The sequence below is a fragment of the Lissotriton helveticus genome, chromosome 2_1, assembly GCF_964261635.1.
Source record: "Lissotriton helveticus chromosome 2_1, aLisHel1.1, whole genome shotgun sequence".
Lineage (NCBI taxonomy): Eukaryota > Metazoa > Chordata > Amphibia > Caudata > Salamandridae > Lissotriton > Lissotriton helveticus.
The window spans coordinates 1286641507-1286654040 of NC_136059.1; the positions used below are offsets into that span (position 1 = coordinate 1286641507).

Sequence of the window (12534 nt, forward strand, 5' to 3'; positions counted from 1 at the left end):
AATCAGATAAAACAGTCTCTTGTAAATCTCATTTTCCAACAAGGTACAATCAGTAAGGACAGTAGCGCCCGCAGGACCCGCAGCGACAACTTGACAACTGCGTAAAGTGCAAGTGCATATACAATAAGGAAATGGTGTTGCCATTCCACAAGCTACATCAAATCACATAAAACAGTAATCTCCTACCAACCGTGCTGGCTTACAGGATGCAAACAATGGCGTTCTTGAATGCAACAACTGGCAATCAAGATCTGCGGGTATAGATACACACATTTTATATAGGGAGCATAGGCACTATGGAGCTCCATAATTAAATGCATTATTGTTGGAGCCTAATCAAATTCCTGGGGCTGCTACCAGCCCCCTCATACTTGGCCAAGCTGCCCATAGGTATGAGGTGATTGAAATAAAAATACAGTCATCATCTGTTCTGAAACAAAACGGTAATACCGCCCCAATGCATTTAATCTCATATTTCCCAAAAAGGAACACAAGCCATAAGGGCTAAGACTTGTATAACGCAAAATAGAAAAAGGTGCACTAGATTATCCTTCCCCCAAAATTACAGTCACAGTATTCGTCACTTATAAGGAGCCTTGCACATTTAACTAGGTATTCCTTTGTCGGCAAGGTATCCAATCTATATTTGATTTAATAAGTTTATGTTTTTGTTCAGAGTAGATCAGATCCATATATAACATGTTGATTGTACCTTAGGTGTTGCTAAAATAATTCCCCAATAAACTTCCGGGTCTAATTAGAGAAAACATTTTCTCCAGTCTGATCTCAAAGTAGCATTCCTTTGCAGCCGGTGATGCGAGGGGCTGCGCAGCAACACCTGACTACATTTAAGAGGTGGCTCTCAACAAGTTAATGGACAGACACCTCGTTTCTGAACTATATGGCATGTTGATGAACGAGGAGCTTGATTGAAAATCTCCTGACCAATTGAGGTGGGAACAGGAACTAGGGTGGCAATCATCCCTTGGTGAATGGCGAGACCTTTAATATCGGGCGCGACATACAAAGTCTAATGCGTCAAGTATGGGAACAGCAACAAAAATCGCTACATACTGATATTTAACTCTGATTAGTCTTCATAGAGGGAATACGGAACTGAGTGACAGGTGTTTGAGATGCTGCGACTCCCCTGGGACAATGTTGCACATTGTCGGGGAGTGCCACAGATTAAATGAATCCTGGGAAGAAATTTTGTCAGATATCAATACACATTTCAACACCCAGCTTCCTCGATTTCCGCATATGTTGTGCTAGGCCTCATCAACCCACTGACTTACCCACTTAAATCCAATATGGGCAGACATATCGAACTGGTGCTGGGGGTGGCACAACAATCAATTTTGGCTTTCTGGGGTATGGACAGGGTCCCAACTAGACAGACCTGTCTACAGCACATCTGGCATTTATTGGGCAGGGAGAGGCTCTCATTGACACTCAGGCTAAAGGGGGACATGTTCCGAGAGATCTGGAAGCCATCTATAACACTTATCTCCCAGGATTTCACAGAACTCACCTGCCCTAGATATCTATAATTGCTGCGCCTGACTGAGCCGCCGGCATAACTTAACCGGGGTTTACCTCTGAAGGAACACACACTGCAAGAACATGGTGGTAATAGTAGTTCAAATGGGCACCTGGAGGGAGGGGGGCTAGGGAGGGAGGTGGGGAGAAAGTTCCTTGTTATAACTTGCACAAATAGCTTACAGTGGCTGAATGTTGACGCTACGCCAGCCGATGAATAGCTTGCTTCAAACGCTCACTGTTCCAACAATAAAACAAATGTCAACAAAAAAACAATGAAACAACAAGCCTATACAGCATCGCACCTCGCTCCTTATTCCCCAGAACAAGTCCAAATATAGAATGTAAAGAGGTCTCATGGAGAGACACCAGGTTTTGAGACGGAGACGGCACATATCAAGGTGCCTCCCAGCTACATATTCAGGGATCTTGATGAGCCTTGCTTGCCCCTAACTATATGAAAACTTAATGAAGAATAGACCAATATCCACACCAGAAATCCATACGGTCCTTTGATGGTTTTCCGCAGGCCTCAGTTCTTGATACATTAAATGACAATAATTATGCCCTGATGAAGTCCACATGTAATGGACGAAACGCGCTGGCTGTTTTGTGTTTTTCTATGAGAAATAAAGATTGCTTTGGATGCAGTATGGAAAGAATGGACTAATTTTCTGTGCAATTTTGTTATTGCCGGCGCACTTCACATTTACATATTGGAATGTAAGCATAAAGTAGCATTCCTTGACAAGTTTTACCATGTTCCACCTTACGCTACTCGAGGCAGTCCAGAAAGACCCCAGCTTCAATTCAAATAGCATGCATTTTACATGGGACATATATAAAAAAAGAAAGGGACAAGGGGTGCCTAAAGGTCCAGCATATGAGCCCCCAGGGGATCAAGCATGCAGAAACGGTATGCAGTTACTTGGGGTGAAAAGAAAAGAAGAGGAAGAGGCTGGTTCGGTCTACCAACCTGACCCTATGGTGGAGACAGGGTGTCTCCCAAATTGGGAAATGGGGCCCTTACACACCCAGTTGGGTGTCATATTTCATCATAGAGCATGCTCCTCATCAGGCTGGCGCTGCAATGCCTGACGGGCATCCTATGTGGGGCTCTTTGTCGGTGATTTTTTTATCCCAGGCTGTCGGGTGCAGTGTGAGTATAGGGCCTTGTGCTGTAGGTGTGAGCAACATGTATGAAGGAATAATGTGGGGAAGGCTAAAATGGGGCTCAGTGGTGCTCCAAATCTAATTTAATCAGCGAGCCCACTGTTCTCAATTACAAACAGCAAAGGTGACCCACCGCTGAGATAATGTCCAGTACTGGCTACGAAGTGGTGGTCAACATGTTTCTTGGCTAGTGTGTCTGGGGGATCACGTGGCAATTCTTCAGGACCAATATATGTACACTATCTACACAGTAGTTGGATCGGAAGAGTGGTAGAGTGCGGGGTATGTTTCGGGTGAGACAACCACTGCTGAACTGACGTTAATAGTATTAACGCACCCTCCGCCTGTGTTTCTAAGGAGCTAGGTAATCACCCTATGGGGTTGGCCTACTAATAAGGTACCTCATTGATAGGATGCTCGTAGTGCTTGGTTCACAGGTGATACTAATATTGAATAACTGTGTGTCTCTAATGAGTCTATGTGTGTCTGGATGACTTGATGTGTGCTCTAAGTGTGTTAGTAGGGCACACAACAGGATATCGCACTATATGGGAAGATATCCATCAGTTACTCTTCCTTTTCCGCCCTTGCATCATTTGAAACATTTCCCAAAGTGAAGAATCTTTGTTGTTGCCACCTCACTTGATGTGAATGTGAGTGGCTAGTACTCTGGGACTAGGGGCACGGAGAACTAGTGTTAGTAACTGAAAGCAGTGCATGAAAAGAATGTGAGAACAAAAAAGTGCTCCATTAAAATTGGAGAGTGAGCGCAAAAAATGCTTTATTCTGGTGCCGTTCACTTCCAATGTTAAAAAGAGTCAAGAGGAACGTGCTCCTCCTAACCTGGCAATAGCTCAGGAAGATAGTGCACCGCTCTGGCCGTCGGTACACCTTGCAGCCATCTGTGCACATTCCTCTTGACTCTGAGGAGGACTTCCAGGATTGATCAGGTGATTTCTGTATCAATATTGTTGTATTTCTCTCTCAAGCAGTAGCAAAATATTTAGGTCCTGATGAAGCGGTAGATACTTTGTGGATCTTTAAATAACCGCAGAAACATGTCGACCAATACATCTGGTCAGTAGTTATTTGTTAAACCTACTGACTCTTTGCACTGAATTGCTTTTAACATTGGAAGTGAACGGCACCAGAATAAAGCATTTTTTGCGCTCACTCTCCAATTTTAATAGAGCACTTTTTTGTTCTCACATTCTTTTGATGCACTGCTTTCAGTTACTAACACTAGTTCTCCGTGCCCCTAATCCCGGAGTACTAGCCACTCACATTCACATCGAGTGAGGTGGCAACAACAAAGATTCTTCACTTTGGGAAATGTTTCAAATGATGCAAGGGCGAAAAGGAAGAGTAACTGATGGATATCTTCCCATATAGTGCGATATCCTGTTGTGTGCCCTATTAACACACTTAGAGCACACATCAAGTAATCCAGACACACATAGACTCATTAGAGACCCACAGTTATTCTTTTTGTAGTACATATCATATTTAGGGGGTAGTAATTGTGTGGTCGTTAAATATTCCCTAGGACCCTCCACCTACTTCTTTGTTATTGTTGATACTAATATTGAGCCAACCACTGTGTAGATAGTGTACATATATTGGTATTCAATTCAGGTGCGTTAGAAACAAAAGTGACAGGATGTCCGTTGTGTCAGCTATCCCTTTAGAGATAGGTAAGAATTGGTTTAGGAAACTTGATGATTTGATTTCCTGACTTGTTTGGTAATACGCTAAACCAAGGAGAGCGTTAAAGTCCCTTACCCTTCCTAAGGATAGAGGTGGATTGGGGCTGCAAAACCTTAAGTTATGTTACTGAGCCACGATGCTACAAAATCTAGGACCTCTGCTCTGCATGGTGAGTAGTGCACTCGTGTGATTGCAGGGTGAGGTACAGGGTGAACAGCACAAGTGAATTGTGAGTGCAGGGTGAGTGGGTGAATGCTGTGAGTTCATGGTGATCAGTGTGAGTGCATTGTGGTCACTGTGAGTCCTGGGTGAGCGTGAAAGTGAAGGGCGAGAATGACAAGTGAGGTGTCTGAATGCAGGGTGCATTCCCAGACACTTGAAGTAACTCAGCATGTTACTGATGGCGACGTAGGGTTTCAGATATAAATTAAACTATTGCTATTATGGCACTAATCAGAGATCGAGGGTGGAGAAAATAAATAATGTGCTGATCCTGCAACAAACTACCAGTCTTATGATTAGGGTTGCCAGGTCATTATTTTGATGTTTTAGACAGTACAAAAATAAACAGTCACCTAAAGCCGTATTTTCAGCACGTATCTGTGCATACTTCCACCAGCAAATATAAATAGAAAGCACTTTTAATTGTGTTCTAGGGATGCCTGAATGACCCATGACTGATAATTAAAGGAAACACAGACAGAAAAGTCACACTGCAAATGAATACATACTTTTTTATTTATAACCCTATTTAGTGTCAAGAAGAGGTCTTTGCAGGCTCTTTAACCGCATGCGCGCTGCGGCGATTTTTGCGCTACGCGGCTTTTTTCAGAAAGCCGCGTTACATGATGAGCTCAGCTCGTCATCAGCGTGCGAGCGGCGCAACTGATGACTAGCTCAGCTCGTCATCAGCGCCGATGGGGTTAAACAACACATGGCTGGCATTTTTCTTTTGGCAACCCTACTTTATATTCCTTTTCATGAAATTCATTCCCACACTATGGCAGTAAATGTAAAATACAAATAGGCAGAGTGGGGGCCTGAGGGGTACTGGATCCAGAAAAAAAAACTAAGCCTAGGTAACCAGTTTACAAAGGTATGTAAATATGTCAATGGTCTTTAAAGACCTGTGAAAAACGTGGGCGTGCCGGAGATAAGACTCTAGATACTGCCCAGAAGAGCCGACAGCAGTTCCAGTGGCAGCAGCCTGGGCTGGGACACATGACGGTGGGGTGGGGTGGGGGGCTAGAGCCCTTTAGCTCGATGAGCGTTGCAAGCCTGGTGTGGGCACATGCAAGTAAGAGAACCCATTGCCTGTCTGCCTCTGCACCCACGTTGTGTTATAGATGTGGGTTCAGATGTGAAGGAGCAGTCAGTGCATCCCAAGTGCTCTCAATGAAAGGGGCCTGCAGGGGGCCCCATGCATGCAGGTTCAGTCACCACTGCATTTGCCTACAGGTGGATCTCTGTCCCCATTTGAAAGAAAGGCATCATTGCCCCCGTAAAGTGAAAGGCAGATCAGCAGTGTCAAATGGCCAGGTGGCCTTCACTAATGTGAAACCCCCAGAGCAGGTGTGGGTATGCAGCTGCCATGGAGTCAGTGCATTAACTGTGGTATAGCAAACTGATCAGGTCTGTGTCCAGCACAGCCAGTTAAAGGTGAGCAATGTCACATACCAGGGTGCCACACCCTTTACATAATATGGCACCATATGTATAATTCTGCATAAACGTTCAAGCACAAAAGTAATTTTTCACTTTTTTGATCCTAATCTTCTATTTCCCCCATGAGGAAAACATTTTTTACTGTGTATAAACGACTTCCCTAACAACTCTAACAAACATAAAGCTGGCCCTATCCCATTCATTTTTAGAGGGATGCAGGGTGTGTGAATACCGACTAACCCACAGTTTTTAGGTGGTCACCGACTGCTTCTGAATATGCACGTTTACAGAAGGATCAACTAAAGTGGCGGATTTGCTAAGATGGTAAATAAATGCAAGTTGTGGGAGTAAAATGTAACATATGCTTGATTCCACACATGGAATCTGCTATTGCAATTTGCTCTTTGGTGATCCACAATTTAAATTTGGTATGCCAAATCATTTATAAATAAGACCCCAAATGAGTAAAAACAATGATAAATTGAACCTTAAGGGAGTAAATGACCGACTTTTTGCACTTTTGTTTTTGTGGCTTGGGCCCTATTTAGTCAAATATTTCAAATAGTGCTTAACGACAGATTCTCACATAATCACATTGGTACTGATTTGGGTATTTGTAATTTTTGCAGACGCTGTTCTATCACACTGGTTCTGCGGATGATGCAATAGACAGTTGTTCAGACACTAAAAGAAACCTATTTTGCTTAAGAAGTTTACTGTACATCAATTGCTGCTCAGTAATATTATTCAGCAACAAGTTGCTCAGACTGCTCCAGACCTAGCTATCACTTAGTGAGAATATGGTCGATGGGATTCTTTGTAACCTACATGAATATCTTGGTTGTTTGGAAATGAGGGAGATGTTATTAGAAACAAGTTGTTCCTAATCGTTATTTGAGAATATTCTTTGTCCACGGGTTAACAGCTGGTGGTATTAAAGCAGATTTGATGCTCCTGTAAAATAAATCATCTTGTGTTAGTTTCTCCAAAGCACTGTTTTAAAGCTGTATGTCTGAATGCTGTATACAAAGAGATCGGACATTAATATGGTGCTCTAAATATCCTGTACAAAAATGTATTCCATTCGGTGTGGATATTGTAAAAGTTACTACAATGAGTCAATATTTTTGTAAAGAACATATAGGGATAGATTTTTATGTGAGACAATATTCTGACTTTGATATTCTGGTATCATACATCTGTGCTAGCCCCCAGGTATGAGTAACAGGTGTGTGAATTTGCATAATTTTTAGGATACATTTTGCGAAATGTCATGAAATTGTCTTTTTAAAGTGAAATGTGGTTGAACTGTATCTCATGTGACCTTTTCACAGAAGGAAATTCGTCGAGTAAAAAAGTCTTGCAATATACCGATAGGAGAAAAGTCCAAGCAGAAAATGTTTCTTGCTGAGACATTTTTGTGTGAACCAACTTTTCATGAGTGAAATGTTTAGAAATGTTGTGATTATCACATAACGTAAATTTCATTTACCTAATTTAAAGTACACTTGGGTCTAGGTGTACAAATATCTTATATGAAATGCCTATAAGGCATATTCCCAGAAAGATGACATAGAACTGTAATGGACTTTGAACATTTATTGAGTAAGGAGTCAAATTCATTCTCCACTGATTGTTGAATTGGACTTTGTTGAAGAAAATGACTGGCAGGATGTTGATATTTCTATAAGTTCATATAAGAAGAGTAATCAATCAATTTGAATATCTAAAGCTCCTGGCTTCCTTCTTGAAAAGGCCCTTTTCTGTGTGAGAAAGGGGTGACCGGAAGGGAAAAGCATTAGACATTTTATTCAGGAATGCTTTTATTCTTCTTTTAAGGATAAGAAGTTATTAAAGTAGAAGTGCTGTGTACTGGATTCTGTGTGTATTTATCTGGTGATCTTAGTTTCTTTGTTTGTTTGTAATGCAAGTGTATGTATTGTATGCATTGACATGGTGGCATTTAAGTCATGAATTAACATGAACATTATTGTTTATAATTTGGCTATTTTGAAAGACTGTTACTTCTTTGGGATGTAAAAATCTTAAAATATTGTAGTGAAAGTGCAGAAGAGAGAGGAAAGATCTATTTGGCAATGGACTTGAAAAAGGAAAAGGGTCAGACGTTACAATATCCCAATTAAAGAATATATTATTACTCTGGGAAACATTGGCCACCAGCTGCTCTGTTGATGAGCCAGAAGGTAAAGATAAAACGGCCAGCATAATAACCATTAGGTAAATGTCAAAGACAATCCACATTATTTATAAACCTTAAGTACCTGAGGCCCATGCTGGTGAGACAGCTGGGACATGTGGTGGAGACATTTGCAAGCCAATGGTTGTCTAGAGGAAACTAGAAATGCCAAGGTCACATTGAACTATGTCGTGCAAAGTCTGCTTGATGCAGAAGGAAGGAATGACATATATCTGTATCATCTGGCTCACCATTCAGAGAAATTTTGCATCCTGGAATTCAGGATTGAAAAAAAAACCAGCCATCAACTTTCTATGTCACGTGCGTGAAATTCTTTGAACACTGAATGGAAAACGACTTCTTTGCTTGTATGAAACCACTCTAGAAAGAGAGACTATCATGACTGATGAGGTACTCTTGGAACAATGATACATTTTCTGTGATAACGACAGCAGTCGGTCAAGGCAAAACAAGATAAGGAGGACTTCTGGTGTGTCAACAACAACAGAAAGAGGGTGCTAGATTGCCTGCAAGCACAGCAGTGGGTGCTACCAGGCCAGGACCAGCGATAACAAATCAAGAGAGAGGTGTGGCGCAGAGGCCAGTGAGGCTGACTTGTGAGCAAGGGTTCACAGGGGCATATTATCGAGGACCGGTGTTAAAATTATCGCCGTTTTATCGGCAGTTTCCTGCCGATAAATCGGCAATAATGGGCGTGATAATACGCCCTTGTTAATTCCCATAGAACCCCATGTTAACATCAGAACATGGGCTTCTATGGGAATTAACAAGGGCGTATTATCAAGCCCATTATCGCAGTTTTATCAGCAGTTTCGTGACGATAAAACGGTGATAATTTTAACACCGGTCCTTGATAATATGCCCCACAGTTCGATCGCTGGAGACAGCTCAGCTCAGCATCATGTGACTCTAGGCAACAGCTCACTTAATCTCCCCGATGGCCCCCAGTGCCTTGAAATCCTTAAGGGGGTGATATTTTTAAGCTTTACAAAAAGGAATTAATATTATGTCCCAGCCTTAAAACCCACGCTCGAAGGCTGCTGGAACATTGCCAATGTGCTGTAATGTGTTATGAGAAACACCTTTGCTTTTCGTCACTCTAAGTGCAGTAGCTACCCTTATGCTCTCCGCAGATCTAATTTAAACACTCCTTTTCACTTTTTACCTCCACTAAATTTCTGCCTATTTTATTGCTATGCTAAACCAGGTTTGAGAGTATACATTTCAAACATTACAAATGGTCTTGCACATCAATTTCTTATAGAACGTTTGCACAGCATGCATACCAACTTCTCATATCTAACTAATAAGCAAACATGACAATTTGGCCTTTGTTGCAGGACAAGACGTCCTTATGCTTGATGTATAGTAAACTCTAAGGTAAATATTGTGACTTGCATTTGGTGGCGAGGCGATTCACTTTTATTTCTGTCAGTAAAGCAATTAGCATACTCCACGAGATGGGAATCAAATCGCTGAATGCAGCAAAGTAATTGCTCAAAAGGAAATGGACATTTGCAATTCTCATGCTGCACATTTCTACAATTTACACGCATGCGCAGTGCTGTAATATGCTCAGCCATATTGGTAAAACAGGTGCACAGCATTTGTTTCACTCAATGGAGCCCTTGCAGAATGTCTCTCGAAGCGGTAATAACTGCCATGCACAGTACCTTGCGAATGCCTTCCGAGGATTCCTGCACGTTGTTCTCCGAACCATTACTTCGGTTAATCATCCGCCACATTTGGGAATACATGTTGTCCCTTTCGAAAGGATTCAACCCCTTCACCCGCACGTGCTCGTAGACCGCCGAGTCGAGGACTGTGCCGTAGGGGATTTCGGTCTGTCTCGAGAGATCCTGCAGGGACCTGTAACCATGGGAAGTGACAAAAATAAGGAAATTCAATTAGACCCGACCTGGTAGCAGCAACTTATGCTGGTCAGCAGAGGGCGCCACATGGCTCAAAACATGCAAGGTGAGAAGAAGGAAGACCCTTTGGGCTGGTACATCTGAGGTGTTCAAAGGTGCAGAAATACTTGTAGCGTCTGTAACAATTTCAAATAGCAAGCGGCAGATTTACAATAAGTGGCGCATCCCTGCATATCAGCAGGGATGCGCCACCTATTGTGCGCCATGCCTCCACCACCATTGATGCGCCGCATTGTAAATGCGGCGCAAGCACAACGCAACTCCAGCAAGGCTCTGGGGGGCCCTATCTTGTTAATGCTGCGTCAATCCTTACGCCTGCTTCAAGCAGGCACAGGGCTTTGACGCAGCATGGGCCCCAAAGTGACTGAGTGAAATCTTGGAGGCGTTCCTGCGCCGGAACGCCCCCCCCCCCCAGCGCAGGAACACCTCCTACTGGCGCAGGGCTTTACAACATGACGCATCTCCCAGATGCGTCACGTTGTAAGTACCACGCACCATGGCGCTTCTTTTGCGCCGCCGCTGCGTCACAAAAGTGACACAATGGCGGCGAAAAAGGGGTGCAGGGGGCTTGTGCATCTGCCCCCAAGTGTTTCCGAGCTCGGTGGGCAGATTTGATATTTACCACCCTTAAAATAGAAAAAGTGGAATAGGAAAATTTGTAATAGGTTTATATAATCCCATCTTAGATGTGGTGTTCCACAAGGCTTTGACAATGAGCTATGAGCAAGGAAGCATGTTTGCCAAATTGAATTTGGAAACACTTTTTTTAACTTCCTGACATCTGCATTCAGCGCAGACATATATACATCTTAATGTTCCAAAATTCAGAATTAAAAGCGCTCCGGCAGCAGTTGGAGCTGAATGTCTAGAACTGAGCCACGAGCCTAATTTGTAGAATTTGTCAGCGTGTGCTAGAGTGAGATGAATCATGCCAAGGTAGTTGGAGTCTGAAAATATTTCTCTGCAAGCATATCTCGAACAATCGCCTCAAAGCACATGGAAAGCAATTTGTACTCTGCTGATCCATGGGCAGAAAACTACAGTGAATAAAACGGATGAATAATGATAAGACTTTTTATTAAAATAATATGTGGGGAACCATAAACCTTAAATAATGGACAGAAAAACACCAATATTGCATTTTGTGGACGGTATGGACCCTGGCCATCTTCCAGCCTGCTTGCTGATGGTGAAATACGAACCATTTTACTTTCCAATACATCATCACATGACCAAACGTGTTAGATCCAGGCTGTGGGAAGATTGAGTTTAACTTCTGCACACTTTGGAAGTTATTAGAGAAATTTCATAAAAAAGCAGCACATTATTCTTTTGCGACTTAGGGGTATATTTATAAGCCCCTATCGCCACCACAACGTCACTTTCAGTGACGTGGTGGCGATAGGGGCTTTGCCTTGTTTACTAGGCAGTGTTAAGCCACTTAAGGTGGCTTAAGGCTGCCTTGTACATAAGGCACCATTTCACGCAGTACTTAGCGTGAAATGGGAGGGCGATGGGTGTTGCTGTGGGCGTTCCACCACAACACCCGTTGATTTTGACACTGCCCCCTATTTACAAGGGTGGCGTAAACAGGGGACAGCGCCAAAATGAAGTCCAGAGAAAACCTGGTCTTAAACAGGCGAAACAAGGAGAAATGCTTTATTTCTCCTCATTTTTGCTGTTTCCCTATGTGTTGTGTTGTGCAGCACACATAGAAATAGCAAATTGCCATTGATTGTTTATGTGCAGGAATGTGACCCTTCCTGCAAATAAACAATCAAAAAAAGAAATTACGTTTTGCAATGTCTATGTGTGCTGCATTAAGCAGCACACATAAAAGTTACAAAACGTAATTTCAAGACTGTTTATATGTAGGAAGGGAGACCTTCCTGCACATAAACAATCTTTCCCTCAATGCAGACACCCTTGCACTATGGTGCAAGGGTGCCTGCATTGGAGCTAGGCTGCTAAGTTTAGCGCCAGCGCAGGGGGAAACGCGGGGCTGCACAATATTGTTGTAAACACGATGCAGCCTTGCTTTTTTGCAGTGGCAGAGTGCAGCGTTAAGCCAGGAATGCTAATGCAAATAGTAGCGGTCGGCAGTAGGTGTTTCTGTAGGGCGATGACGTGGGCCGGAGGAGGGTCAGGGTGGGGGGAAATAATGTATGGATTACGGAGTTTTACAGGTAAGTAAACATTTAAATAAATAAAACGAATTTCGTTGCGCACACTGCATCACCAAATGTGATGCAGTGTGCACAATGAAATTCGTTTTATTTATTTAAATGTTTACTTACC

The 12534-nt window shown here is 42.8% G+C and overlaps 1 protein-coding gene across 1 annotated transcript in view; it reads right to left on the bottom strand.

The window, feature by feature from the left end:
- GRID2 (glutamate ionotropic receptor delta type subunit 2) overlaps positions 1–12534 on the bottom strand; it is a 2545914-nt gene that overhangs the window by 377603 nt on the left and 2155777 nt on the right. Inside the window, exon 13 of the mRNA XM_078676229.1 lies at positions 9979–10174. Within this exon, the coding sequence (XP_078532355.1) occupies positions 9979–10174 (196 nt within the window). The remainder of the gene's footprint in view (positions 1–9978; positions 10175–12534) is intronic.